The 15,397-nt window shown below is 40.4% G+C and overlaps 1 protein-coding gene across 7 annotated transcripts in view; it reads left to right on the forward strand.

The window, feature by feature from the left end:
* Window positions 1-15,397, forward strand: part of CORIN (corin, serine peptidase) — a 204,558-nt gene that overhangs the window by 118,509 nt on the left and 70,652 nt on the right. For all 7 annotated transcript variants that reach the window (XM_080647714.1, XM_080647715.1, XM_080647716.1 and 4 more), the window contains exon 6: window positions 6,436-6,549. In XM_080647714.1, coding sequence (XP_080503840.1) covers window positions 6,436-6,549 — 114 coding nt within the window. The remainder of the gene's footprint in view (window positions 1-6,435; window positions 6,550-15,397) is intronic.

Raw genomic sequence — 15,397 nt, forward strand, 5'->3', positions numbered from 1 at the left:
TGACTGACCTACTCCCCAGCCTTAGTAAACAGAACATACTGGGTTTTACCCAGTTCGGTGCCATACACTTGATATTGCTGATTAATATTCTCAAAGACAGTCTCAAAACAGGTAGAATTCAGATAAGAAAACTGAGGCTCCAAAAGGTTGAATAACTTCCCAAAGCAGGACAGAAAAGTAATATATTTAACGATATATATTATAAATATATTGTTATATATTCTATTTATTTAATAATATATTTATAATAAATAAATAAATAAATATAAAACATATATTTATATATAATTATATCATATAGTATAATTACTTCTCCTGTCTATTGATCCAGTCAGTATCAATATTGATATTAGGGTGAATGTTTATAAACTAGTTTCATCACCATTAACATTTTCAAATTATAATATAGTTAGAATGCAAGTTACTTGAATGTTTGCGGTCTTTTAAGTTTAAAGGATTAGAGAACCAGAAGTACTAGTATCTAGGTTTTCCCAGCCTTGCCAATGGAATTTGTGCTGTCCCATGGGCTACTACTGCATGGGGGTAAGTGAGGGGGGTTTGTTGCCATCAGTTAAGAGGATGGAGCCCTGGCTAGTTTGCCTCAGTGGATAGAGCGTCGGCCTGCGGACTGAAGGGTCCCGGGTTAGATTCCAGTCAAGGGCATGTACCTGGGTTGCAGGCACATCCCCAGTGGGAGGTGTGCAGGAGGCAGCTGATCGATGTTTCTAACTCTCTATCCCTCTCCCTTCCTTTCTGTAAAAAATCAATAAAATATATTTAAAAAAAAAAAAAAAGAGGATGGGGAGTAGAGAGGGTTTTCGACAGAGCTCTAACCTAGGGCTTCAGAAGCTTCGAATCCAGCTCTCTGATCTGAAAGACAGGTGAGACCCTACAGTATCCTGAAGATCAGTGAATTTTAAGATTGGTAATGCTTTGAAATACTCTGTTATAGTAATTAACAACAGAAAGTAGATAGGGAAGTCTTCATGGGATTGGAATGAATTTCTAGACATTAGAGTAGAACTGTAATTTGTTCTTGACAGATAGTTTTTTCAAAGTTCTTAGCCTAGTAAATTCCAAATATATATGTTTATTCTATTTCTGGGTCTATAGCCACAATATTGCAAAATCATAGACAATTTATTCCAGCATTAAGATGGCCAATACATAAAATTGACTAAAATAAAAGAAACTGGGATTAAAAATAAATTTGGTTTCTGTTGCAAGTGATATCCACAAACTATTAACTTGTAAAATGAAATCAATGCAATTTGTGTAGCCTAACAAATAAGGAAGATAACATGAGAGAGCTCTTCAAACTGGTTATTTTTCTTTGTTTATCTTTCTCCTAAGACTTTTCATAGATGTCATGACTGAGTTACACGTTTAATAAAAGTCTGGAAACATGTTAATACCTATAATGTTTCAGATACTACCACATGCTTACAAGGGACTATATTCTTTCCAAATCATATATATTTCCTTTATTTATGTTAGATTTATACACACGGCCAACTCTTTCATATGACACATCCTACATTTGTTTGAAATTGGTCAAAGGTAGTTTATAATATTGTTCCATCATTTTCATTTTATGATTCATAGTGAGTACTTCTAAAATGCCATTTGAGATAGCCTTAAGAGTGGAGAAAAATCTCAAAATATTTTAAAGTGCCATTAAATGATAATTATTTGTTCAGAAGATAAAGAGTTCATTTCCTAAAGCAAATTGAGAAAGTGACACCCCTCCAAAATGTTTGAGTAATTAGAAACCTCTGCCTGCCTTTCAAGAGGGTGGACTATAAGCATGCAATTTCTAAATCGTCTATGTTCTTTGGAAAGTTGAAGTTATGTTATTGTACTTATTTGCAAGAAATTATAAATAACAGAGTCCTAGTGTACATCTTATTTTCTAATGATTTTTTTAAATTCTCACTGTGGATACATTTTTTTAATTGATTTTAGAGAGAGAGGAAGGGAGAGAGAGAAACATTGATCAGTTGCCTCCCATACATGTCCTGGCTGGGAATCGAACCCAAAACTTGGGTATGTTCCTTGACTGGGAATTGAATCCTCAACCTTTTGGTGAACAGGATGATACTCTAGCCAACTGAGTCACCCATCCAGGGATTATTTTCCAATTATTTTTTAAAATATTTTTTTATTGATTTCAGAGAGGAAGGGAGAGGGAGAGATAGAAACATCAATGATGAGAGAGAATCATTGAGAGGCTGCCTCCTGCATGTCCCGTGCCCCTCCCCCCATCCCTACTGGATCCTGCAACCTATGCATGTGCCCTGACCAGGAATCAAACTGTGACCTCCTGGCTCATAGGTCAATGCTTAGCCACTGAGCCACACTGGGCAGGCTATTTTACAATGATTTTTTTACAAAATTGCTGCAGAATCCTGTTTGTGACTTCTACACTAAATAGTAAAGTAGTATATTTATTAATTAGTCAATCCCTGTTTGGAAGTTTTCTCTTCCTTCCTCCCTCCCTCCTTCCTCCTTTCCTTGGTGCATCTCTGTCTTTCTCTGCCTCTGTCTCTGTGTGTCTGTCTCTAGCCACACATGTCTCCTTGCTGTTCCTGACACCTGCCAGGCATGCTCCTGCCTGAGGGTCTTTTAAAAAATATCTATTTTTTATTGATTTCAGAGAGGAAGGGAGAAGGAGAGAGATAGAAACATCAATGATTAGAAAAAATCATTGATTGGCTGCCTCCTGCTCGCCCCCTGCTGGGGATCGAGCCTGCAACCCGGGCATATGCCCTTGACCAGAATCCAACCCAGGACCCTTCAGTTTGCAGGTCGATGCTCTATTCACTCAGCCAAACCAGTTAGGGCTAAAGAAATTTTCTTATTTATTATGCTCATTGATATTGTTTGCTTCCCTGTAATATAACCTCCACAAAGCAAAGGGTCTATTTGGTATTCAGTGATGTACCCCAAGCTCCTAGAAGAATGCCAATTGTCCAAGTAAATGAGTGGAAAATTAGAGAGCAACATAAGCTTTGCTGATTCCATATGGCAGATGGAAGAAGTGGTTACCCCTCCCATTCCTCAGAAAACAACTTGAAATATCCCATTAGATAGTTCTGTCTTCCAAAGGGTCTTCTCTAGACCCTGACGCTTTGGGGTACATGGTAGGTAGTAAATATGTTTAATGAATGAATGAATCTTCCCTTGACCAAACTGTCATTTATTTAAAGCCCAATATGTTCCTCTTAGAATTATCGATGATGTTAGTGAAAATGGTCTCAAGATTGCATAGCATGACTTTGCCTCAGGGAATCCTTTTGTCACCTAAAGGGCTAAGCCTAAATAAAGGCTGTTGGAAGATGATGGTTATAAAACAGTAAAATTTATGGTTGAAAATCTCTACAGAAACTTGTAAAAAAAAAAAGAGCTCTCCCAGGAAATACTCCCAAAAACCCAGAGCTGACATGGAATGTCATCTCATCTGGTTCAGTCCACCCAAAGGATAGACATTTATCTTCTGTCTAGAGAGAAAAATAAAGGCAAGTTTGAACTTTTACCCGACCCTGGCGGCCTTGAACTGACCACAGCTGTTTCTGTACTAAAACAAGGACTGGGGATAGTGTGGAGGATTGAGACTTGAGCACAGACCTCACCATTCTGGGTGGTTTTCACCTCTTTCTGGCTGCATGGCTTTGGGCAATTGCTGTCTTCACCACATTACACTCTAGCTCCAGTATTTGTAAACTACCACTTCTCCCAAGGAAGATGTGATAGAATGTCTGCCGGTCTACTTTAAGGGGCTGTTTGGAAATTCCAAGTAAGATGTGTTTGAAGTACTTGACTGGTTGAACAGTTTCACTAGTAGAAATTCTAAATACAAGTTAAGGAGAAATCAAACAAAGAGTTTTCAACAGTTATTCTAATTTTACAAAAATAGCATTGATTAATGAAACTATGAACCTCTAAAAAAAGAATAAAGAAACAATTGACAATGTCCTAAAGCCAAGGGAAGCACACCTCCCACTGAGGAACCACACAGAAGAAGTCAGTTTCTGCAGAATCATTCAAGACACCACGGGATAGCGATAATCAAAACAATGCAAGCGATGCTAGGCTTTAAATTTGATCCAGATTTGATCTAACCATACACAAGAAATAGCTTTACTGCAGTATAATATATAGGGCCTTAAAGATGAAGTCTAGAGATTTACTGTTGAGCTCTCAGCTGCATTTCCGAGGAATCATCAGCAACATAAGGTAGGGAATGCAGTACTTCTTCTGAGGCATTGCAGTTGCTGAAATGCAGACAGATGGGATTCATGCACTCTCTAGTCTAACACAGAAACAGCCTCACCATAGGATCAACACTTACTCCTTGAACACTTTCTCTTAACCCTGGAGAGAGGAGACTGTATAGACCGGCTAGTACAATCTACGTGTTTTTCACTTTATATCTGGTTTCCCCTGCACCCTTCAGGAGTCTGTACCTGTAGCCTCCTTTAAGGCTATACAAAATATAAACGCCTTTCATATTTTGGCAGGTGAAGTCCGTAACTATAATTTGTATTGATATGGAAATCATGGGGTTTAATGGAAAACCAGACTTTTGTTGTTGATATTGTGAGGATTGCACATGATAGCATCATAGAAACTTACCAAATCAACTAGTACTTAATGTCCAGCAAATCGGAATTCTGATTTCTTCGATAGCATTGGAAACTAATCCATGAATAGTATTTTCTCTTTGCCTTGTGCCAGTGTATTGTGCCCCATTGAGATGGAGGTGACTCTTCCCAGCAAATGTGAGTTAAGAAGCTCTCGGGTGCCGCCCCTGTGCTGGGGCCAGGGACACGGGAGCTCTGACAGACTTGGGCCTCAAGCCTGAAGCGTTCATAGTCTACACTTTTCTGAACTTCAATTTCTGAGTAAAAATTGTTGCATGTTTCCTGGTTCCCTTTAGTTGGTCAACAAGATCTATTTCATCAAGGAATGTGTGGTTCAGGGAGCGGTGACAGTGAGGGAGAAAGACAAAGAGAGACAGAGGTTTTCAAGGGTTGTATTTATCTACTATTACTCTGAATCGAGAACTCATGAAAAATGTTGGTGGTCTTTGTTGTCTTTTTAAGTTGACAAAGGAAGACATGGTCATTAGAAGAACATTTGTAAAATACAATGGATTTGTCTAATACAATGAAGAAGATAAAAATTACTTTTAATCCTAATACCAGAGATAAACACAGTGACCTTTGATTTACTTCTTTTTAGGCCATATTATATTATGCTTTTTTTTTTTTTTTGACCATATGGTGTTTTTCTACTATTTATTATCTTGAATTTTGTTCCAGGACATTATTTTTGACAATATACTTTTCAATGGCTGTAATGGTTTTCCTTCTTATGGAGGTGCCAAAATTTGTTTCCTCAATTAGAAACCATGATGGTATGAATATCCTTAAAAATAAAAACTTGTTTTTATTCATAATAATTTCCTTTGTATAAAGTTCAAGAAATAAGTTTATTGGGTCAAAGGTTATGTGCATGTAAAAGACATTTGATACACATTACCAAATACTTAAGTGTATTTTAACACTCAGTTTGTGGAGCTGATTTATTCTCTTATTAAAAAAATGTTTGGAGCTTTTATCTTATATTGTCTATAGTAATTTTGAAACAATGGATTATTTGTTGAATTCTCAGAAGAAAACGAGCACCACAGTGCTAAAAGCAAATAATACCAAAGTGCAACTGTGTTAAGGGAAAGAAAAGAATGAAAATATGATTTGCTAATGCTATTTTACGTCCTTTATGCAAAGAACAGACTTGGGCATTTTTAACTGGCATTTTTATTAAGACGAGTAAATATATTTTAAACACAGGGGCATGGGGTCTGTGCCTGTATTGAGCACACGCAGTTGACTACTTTACTGTAACTTTCTCTGTGCAACATTGAATAGTGTTTTAGAAGGGAAGGGGGTTTTGTTTTTTGTCTTTGTTTTTTTTTTCTAATAATCACATGTATGTGGTTTATTATTGAAAGCTTTTAAAAAGTATTTGTTCAATAAATAGCACTTCCGTTTGAAATAATTTTCAGTTATTAAGAAAAATACTCCCATTTGGTGTTTTTCCCCACAGAGGCTGACAGTCGATGGGGCTACTCTCTTGAGCTCCAAACTTGACGCCTGTCACTCTGCGAGCCGCCAGGTCCGCTTTCTTTTGCTTTCCCGAGCCCAACAGTCTTCACCGGTGTTATTCCCAAGTCATTGCACAACGAAGGGGCTGTGGGGCCACAGGGACATGGATGACCATGAAACTGGGGGGATTTAGAAACAAATCTGTTGAACAGCAAGGGAAGTTTTTCTTGTTCTTTATTTGCTTCTCCTATTTTTAAAAGGAAAAACAAAAACAAAAACAAAAAACCAAAGCATGATTCTGACCTTGTTTTTCTTCCCCTTGTAGCGTTCTGTGGAGGGGGCGAGAGCTTTCTGTGCGCCAGCGGGATCTGCATCCCCGGGAAACTGCAGTGCAACGGCTACAACGACTGTGATGACTGGAGCGACGAGGCTCACTGCAGTATGTGGCGGGGTCCCCCGGGGCTGGGGGGGACAGGGATGCTCTGCGGGGGCCTGGAAACCAGGATTCCACGGTCCCGTCCTGACAACCCAGGCAGATGCGTAGGCCGCTGGCAATTTGCCTTGCTGAAGGGAACCAACGTGTTGACCTTCCCCGGGGCAGCATTGTGTTTGCACACCTTTCACAGGCCTGAGCTCAGAACTCAGCAGCTCGGCTGCCCTGGAACAGATCAAGGGTGGAAGTGTTTTTGCATAAAGTGTCTTAAAATGAGGAGAAAACTTGTCGTTTATTTTGTTTGGGTGAGGGTTTTTGTTTTTGTTTTTAAAGCTTTAAGGGTATAAAGGTCAACTTTTTTAAAAAAGGACATTTTAATAGGAACATTTTTCGCCCTCAGGATTCTTAACATTCATGGCACAGCAGATGCCTAGCCTCTTGTTTGTTTATGCTTCCTCTAAACCTGAAGGTGGTCACTGGTATTAACTGTTTGAGATCCGTAGCTGGTGGGTTCAGCCTTAAACACCCGCAGTTAACTTACTATTGATTCGATTCGTTTTTTTGTGGATTGGTCGGCGGTTTGCCCAATACTGTATTTGTTTGCTTGGGCTGCCACACAGAATTCCACAGACTTCATGACTTTTACAGCAGGAAGTTGTTTCTCACAGTCTGGAGGCTGGGAAGTCCAAGATCAAGGCCCAACAGGGTTCAGTGTCTGCTGAGAGTTCTCTTCCCGGCCTGTAGGCAGCTGCTATCCTCTTGTGTGCTCACCTGGCCTCTTTAAAGGGAGAGAGGGCAAGCGAGAGGGGGATATGGAGAAGAAGGAAGTAAAAGAGGGAGAGGGAGAGGGAGAGGGAGAGGGAGAGGGAGAGGGAGAGGGAGAGGGAGAGGGAGAGGGAGAGGGAGAGGGAGAGGGAGAGGGAGAGGGAGAGGGAGAGGGAGAGGGAGAGGGAGAGGGAGAGGGAGAGGGAGAGGGAGAGGGAGAGGGAGAGGGAGAGGGAGAGGGAGAGGGAGAGGGAGAGGGAGAGGGAGAGGGAGAGGGAGAGGGAGAGGTTAGGGGGTGCTCTTACCCTCTACTTACAAGGGTATCACCCTATTGGATTAGTGCCCCACTCTTATGACTTCATTCAACCTGCATGACCTCCTCACAGGCCCTCTCTCCAAATATGGTCATGTTGGGGGCTAGGGCTTCAATATGTGCACACTGGGAGAACAGACATTCAGTGCATAACAAATACATATTCAGATTGCAAGTCATTTTACACTTAAGCAATAGATAAAAAGGAAAAATTACCCTCAAGAATACAATGTAGGATCTGCATCCAAAGCAGAACCATATGCTATTGTGTTCTAATTGTTTTTTAATGGTTATATGAGCAGCAGTAGTTACTATGGGGAAAGCTGTGTTTTACTCCTTGTAGAAGTTGCCAATGCTTTGTAAGTGCTCACAATGATTGGCCACATTTGAGATTCCTCTGGTCTTTGTGTCAAACGGACCACCTTTTCTTCCACCTGAAGGGTTAGGATGCTTATTTGTCATAACTTTTGAAAGGCCATATATATCATGGTAACATTTCAGATCAGTGTTTCCCAAACTGATGTTCCACAATGCCTGAGTCTTGAAAAATGTTTGAGAGGAAAAAATAAGTTTGAGAAGGTCTGTCTATCAGATCTACTTCTTAGATACTTACAATTCATATTTTTGCCTTAAAGATTCTAAGAAATCCTGCAGGTCAAAAAAAAAAAAAAAAGACATTCATTTTGCTTAACTTGGTATTTCCTCAAAATTATATGTTTATAGATACCCAAAGCTTAATTTATATATTTATTTATTCACTCATGCACTGATGTATTTTGCAGAATATCTAGCATCCTGTGGAACTTCAGTTATGCCACCCATATTTTCATAAATGTTCTCACTGAGACATTTGTTTTTATAATTCGGAATTCCCTCTTCAGGAAACCTTATGGCAGATGATTTTACACAAAAAACATTTTTGTAGGATGTGTATTTACATCAGGGAATGTTGCTGTGGACTTACAAGAAAATGTTGTGCAAATGACCCACAATAGGGAATTTAAATAGAATTATATCAAATTTATGGGAATGGTGCTTCTCTCCGCTGCGCTGAGCATTGCACTTTACACAGTGAGAGCTTTCTGCTGCGTTTGTTGAAACTGAATTTGAAGGAGTACATTTTCCTAGCCAGTGCCCGACAAAGATGGTATTACTATTCTGGAAGGTATTTAGCAATGGCGTGGGGGCTGAACTATTCCTTAAAGAAGATACGGGCTTTCCTCATGAACACACTTCAAAAACGATCTGGTTGGGCCCGTCCATTGAGGACATACAATCCTCAGAATCCTTGTCTGTGAAGATGCGTAGGCAGACATTGACATCTTTGCATGCAATTGTTTCTGACCTCACAAGGTCATCTGCCTCTGTGGACACTTCTGGGCGGGAAGCACGTTGTGCTGGGCCTTCCCAATGAGGAGCAGGAGGAGGAGCCTGGTGCCCGGCTTCTGGCAAATGCAGGAGGAGGAGGATGCCTTTAAGGAAAGGAAGGGAGGGTGTATTTTATTTGTGAGTTCCCTAATCAACTGTGCTGGAAGCATGTACCTCCATGATTTGACTTAATTTTCAGCAAAGAAGGTGTTCTCATCCCCTTCTGTTCAGATGCAAAGCTGAGGCTTAAGGCAATAAAACCATTTGCCAGTGGTTCCAAGTGCTAGGTTTGAACCCAGTCTTGAGTGGGGCCAAGTCAAATGCTTTTTTCTCTGGACTGTGCTGCTTTTGACTTGCCCTTGTCCATTAAAGACTCGGTGAGTGATTATATTCTGATCATTGCGATGACAACTGTCTATTTTGGATGCTCTGTTATGCTTGGGAGATGACTGTCTATTACAGGTATCGGGACTGCTTCCTGACTTTCTCCCCTAACTAATTTTGCTGTGTTTATCAGTCTCATTCTAAGTATTTGTAGAACGAACAGATTTCCAACCACCTGGAACAATTTAATGATGTAGCATAAGGAATTTTAAAAATTAAGAAAAGTTTTCTTTTAAAAGTTTCTAGCTCTAATGACGTTAGACAGGCGACTTCTCTACCCCTGGTTTTCTTTGTCATCGAGATGGGTTGACAGTAGCATTTCCACATGTAGGGACTCTAATTCAGGTGGTTTTCCAAATGATGTTTCCAGTCATCACAAGTGTGACTGCATTTACTATATTCTTTTTACTAAGACAGGGATGCAAGTAAATATGAGAAATATTTCCATTAAAATAATAAAAATATTTCATTCTACACTGAAGGAAGACGCTTCAGATGTCTGGAAAGTTCACATCTGTTTAGTGGCAATTTGGCTATACTGAATCAATCCAACTATTAAATTCCTGCTGTGTGGGAAGCATGTTCTAGATGCCTAGGAAATATAATGACTCTTACGACATGGTTTCTATCTTCACGAGGCTTTTAATTTAATCAGGGAAATGGCATAGAAGCATAGAGATCATTGAATGTGGTATTTTAGAAGAATCTAGTAGAAGAGATGTCCCAGAGTAAAAGAAGAGTGGTGTAAACAGAAAGGGAGGTCCTGTGAGTTGGGAAGAGAGGAGGGTTACTGGGAGTTTGGTTGGTATGAAAGAGCTGATGAAAAAGATGGATTAAAGCCAGGCTGTGGATGGAGGGGATCTTTAGATGCTGTAGAATAGTGGTTCTCCATTGGGGACAATTTTGTCTTCTAGGGGACATTTTTATAATATACTAGAGGCCTGGTGTATGAAGATTCATGCACTGGAGGGAGGGTCCCTCAGCCTGGCCTGCCCCCTCTCACAGTCCAGGAGCCCTCAGGGGCAGGAGGTGACCTGGCGATCAGGGGAAGGTGATGCCCCATCACACCTCTGCTGCTGCCACTGCTGGCAGTGCAAGCCTCAGCTGGCCCTGGTTACCTGAGCCTCGGGGGGCCCTGGGCGGTCCTGGGCTTGCCTGTGCCTCGGGCATTGGCTGGGCAGCTGCCATCCAAAGCTTGCCTGTGCCTCGGGCCAGCCCTGGGTGGCTGGGGGGCTGAGGGGACTGGGGGACTCCGGAGGCAGGTGCTGTGGGTGCCGCCATCTTTCAGGGCTTGGCAGTCAATTAGCATATTCCCCCCTTATTGGCTGTGGGTGCCACCATCTTTGCAACAGTGTGAGGGTCAATTAGCATATTCCCTCTTTATTAGATAGGATGGAGACGGATTTGATTCTCACAACTGTGGGGGTTGGAAGCAATGCTATTGACATTTAGTGAGTTGAGGTCAAGGATGCTGCTACATTGCATTGGGTAGCCCCTCCCACAACAAAGAATTATGCAGTCCAAATTGTCAACGGTACTTCAATTCAGAAACCCTTATCTAAAGATAGAAGTCAGGAGTCAAAAGAACCCAGGTAGACGAGAAGCCTGGATTCATCTCATAGCCCTGCTATTAGTGAGCTGGGCAACTGTGGGCAAACCATTTAACCACTCTGGTCATCTGAAAATGAGGGAGTTTGGGGGGAGAAATTGAGCATCTATACTTGAACCTTGAAATGAGGCAACACATTAATGTTTACAGACTCATAGAGACTGAGCAAATTGAGTGAAACCCTTGATAAAAGGTTTTCTGTTCCTTAGTTTTCTCCCTTAATCTCATGATCATTTTAAGAGACAAAAGTTAATAATTTGAGGTGCCAAACTGAAATAAATATTAACATGCAAGAACTTCAGAAGTAACATTTTGTATCAAGCTCTCGTTAAGAAAAATGATCTGTATCTAGAAAAACATCTACCTCAGGTCATGCAAAATTATGCTTGTATTGAGTAAGAAAATCACTGTAAGTAGCTTTTGAACATTTTCATTCGTTGGCCCCAAATTGCACTGACGACATTTCTTTTCAGTCCAAATAAACATTTACTCCACTAAAAGAAGGCACTGTGATCTTTGCTATTTGCTATGTATTTCTGGTTGTGCAATGCCTCCAGTTCAGGTTTTGTGTGTTTACTAGTCACACAGACTTTAGGGAGGTAACAAGTTGTTTTCCAAATGTAGCCAATTTTGTATCTAACCTCTGAGAATGGCTTCTAACCAAGTAAGCATAACAGTGGAAAGTTTAATCTGAACCTGTGTGTATAAATAATAAGGAATTGTTTTCTTTAATGCTTGAGCCATCTTCATTTATGAAATAACTAGAGGCCCGGTGCATGAAAATTCATGCACTGGAGTGGGGGTCCCTCAGACCAGCCTGCCCCCTCTCACAGTCTGGGAGCCCTCAGGGGCGGGAGGTGACCCGGCAATCAGGGGAAGGCAATGCCCCCATCACACCTCTGCTGCTGCACTGCTGGCAGCGCAAGCCTCAGCCGGCCCTGGTTACCTGAGCCTCAGGCAGCCCTGGCAGCTGGGCAGCTGCCATCCAAGGCTTGCCTGCACCTCAGGCCGGCCCTGGGAGGCTGGGGGGCTGAGGGTGGGTCCAGCTGCACTGTGTGTCTGCCACCCCCACCCTGGCAGGGCTGAAAGGACTAGGGGACTCCAGCAGGGCTGAGGGGACTGGGCGCCACCATCTTGTGGCTATGGGCGCTGCCATCCTTGTGACGGCGTGATGGTCAATTTGCATATTCCTTCTTTATTAGATGGGATTTAATTAATTACAGCATTAATTTAAAAATATCTCAAATGAGGTCTTAGTGTGAATTACTAGGGATTCTAGAATAGGTCTCACAGAGGACATGTGAATCATTGGAAATTTTTGGTGTGTTAATCAGATTCTGTAAGGAGTGTTTGATGTCCCAGTCCTACCATCAAAAGAAGTGAAGTAGCCAAAACCGGTTTGGCTCAGTGGATAGAGCGTCAGCCTGCGGACTGAAGGGTCCCGGGTTTGATTCCGGTCAAGGGCATGTACCTTGGTTGCGGGCACATCCCCAGTAGGGGGTGTGCAGGAGGCAGCTGATCGATGTTTCTCTCTCATCGATGTTTCTGACTATCTATCCCTCTTCCTTCCTCTCTGTAAAAAATCAATAAAATATATATTTAAAAAAAAAAAAAAAAGAAGTGAAGTATACAGCTTGAAAAAAAAACAACCCTAACTCATATGATTTAAAATATGCCACCCCTCCACCGCACCACCACTTTCAGGGAATGCGAGTACTTTCGCATTAATGGTCAAGTTGAGAATCCTTGTTATTACGTATTCTAGCATACTGCTTCAAAACAAGAGTAATTTAGGTGAAAACAAAACAAAACTGAAAAACGACCTTTTACAACTTTTCAAGGAAATGCATGTATCTTAATGCACAGATTTCCCAACTCTGCTTAGTGGGCAAGAACACAAAGGTTAGAACCTTTTTCCGACTCAGCTAGCACATGCGCAGTCGTCCCAGTCAGCGATTGGTTGCAGAGTGGGGAGTTAACACCCTTTGCTGAATGGGAGGAAATAGTACAGCTCTCTCAAGGTGAAACTAGAACCTCTTTTTAATTCTTATATTTTTCCTTATGATGGTTAATCTCATTTGAAAATTAATCAGCCTGGGGGAAATGAAAATGAATACTTACAATTTCTGCATGTATATAAGTGTGAGCATATGTGTTGACATGTATGTGTGTTTATGTACATAAAACACCTTCTTATTGAGGGTGCTGAACAGATGACTTCTAAGGCCCATTTTGTTTCTAAAATGATATTGTTCTAAAGCATTTAAGTAACTTGTTTTAAAAGAATAGAGCCCATTGTATGAGACAAGGCTTCTGCTTCAGGAGAAATGATCAGCTGGAATTCAGGGGAATGTACTACTGACTACTAGATTCTTGGTCTTCATCAGCCAAGTAGACTGATCCCCAAATGTACCCTTATTTCTCTCCTCTTCCATGTTCTTGTTATTCCCTCTACCTGAAACATGGTGAAGTTTTAATGCCATCCACACTTCTGCCCATGTTCCAGGATCTCTCTCCAGACTTAAGGATCTATTTTTGTACTTAATTCACTTCAAATAAGGGAAAAAATAATACACTTAAGAAATCTACTTTTAGTCAATGCAGGTGTTTTTACATATATTAATTTAAAACAGTTTTGCAGTTTATTGAGGTCTAATTTACAAACCATAAATGTATCCCATGGTTTTTAGTAAATTTATGATTGTGCGACCGGCACCACAATCCACTTCTAGAATTTTTCATCTCCCCCCAGATTTCCCTCCCACCGGCTGGTATTTGCAGTCAGTCCCCAGAGAAGAACTCTACTTCTCCAACCACAGGTCACCACGGCTCTGATCTCTGTCTCCATAAGTCTGCTTTTTATGGAAATTTTATAAGTGGATCACAGAATCTGTAGTCTTTGTGTCTGGTTTCTTTCACTTGGCATAATGTTTTTGAGGTTCATCTATGCTGTCACATGTATCACTAGTTCAATACTTTTAATTCTGAGCAGTATCCCATCATATGCATATACTACATCTCACTTATCCATTCACCAGTCGAGTGTTTGGATTGTTTCTAGTTTTGGGCTGTTATGAATAATGCTGTTATGAACAATGCACATACTAGTCTCTGTGTGGATATATGTTTCATTGCTCTTGGGTAGATTTTTAAGGGTAGAATTCATGCATCATATGGTAAAGTTATAGCTCACTTTCTAAGAAGCTGCCAAACAGCTTTACACGGTGGCATTATAATTTTCATTCCCACCAGTGGTATATGAGAGTTTCAATTTTTCAGAATCCTTGCCAATACTTGCTATTGTCTGTCTTTTTTATTATAGCCATTTAGAAGGTGTATAATAGTTTCTTATTGTGGTTTTAATTTGCATTTCCTTAATAACTAATTATATTGAACACCTTCTCATGTGCCAATTTGCCATTTATATGTCTCCTGTGAAGACTTTCTATTCAAGTCTTGCTAATTTGTAATTGGGACTTATTATTATTGAGTGTAAGAGTTCCATGTATACTTTAACACATACATGATGTGCAAATATTTTTTCAGTATATAGCTTGTCTATCTTTTCATTTTCTTTTCTTTTTTTAAATAATATTTTATTTTTATTACTGATATCCCCTAGTTTCCCCCCTTTTGTCCCTCTCCAACCAGACCCTGCCCCCACCTCCCTCCAACCCTTACCACATTGTTGTCTGTGTCCATAGGCTATGCATATGTGTTCTTCGGCTTTTCTATTCATTCTCTTTTTTTTCCCCATTTTATTTTTTATTTATTTATTTTCTTTTTAAATAAATCTTTATTGTTCAGATTATTACAATTGTTCCTCTTTTTTCCCCCCATAGCTCCCCTCCACCCGGTTCCCACCCCACCCTCTGCTCTTACCCCCCCGCCACTGTCCTCATCCATAGGTGTACGATTTTTGTCCAGTCTCTTTCCGCACCCTCCGCACTCCTTTCCCCCCAAGAACTGTCAGTCCACTCCCTTTCTATGCCCCTGACTCTATTATATTCACCAGTTTATTCTGTTCATCAGATTTTTTTATTCACTTGATTTTTAGATTCACTTGTTGATAGATATGTATTTGTTTTTCATAATTTTTATCTTTACCTTATTCTTCTTCTTCCTCTTCTTAAAGAATACCTTTCAGCATTTCATATAATACTGGTTTGGCTGTGATGAACTCCTTTAGCTTTTTCTTATCTGTGTAGCTCTTTATCTGCCCTTCAATTCTGAATGATAGCTTTGCTGCATAGAGTAATCTTGGTTGTAGGTTCTTGCTATTCATCACTTTGAATATTTCTTGCCACTCCCATCTGGCCTACATAGTTTCTGTTGAGAAATCAGCTGACAATCATATGGGTGCTCCCTTGTAGGTAACTAACTGTTTTTCTCTTGCTGCTTTTAATATTCTCTCT

The sequence above is a fragment of the Plecotus auritus genome, assembly GCF_963455305.1.
Source record: "Plecotus auritus genome assembly, chromosome: 1".
NCBI classification, from domain to species: domain Eukaryota; kingdom Metazoa; phylum Chordata; class Mammalia; order Chiroptera; family Vespertilionidae; genus Plecotus; species Plecotus auritus.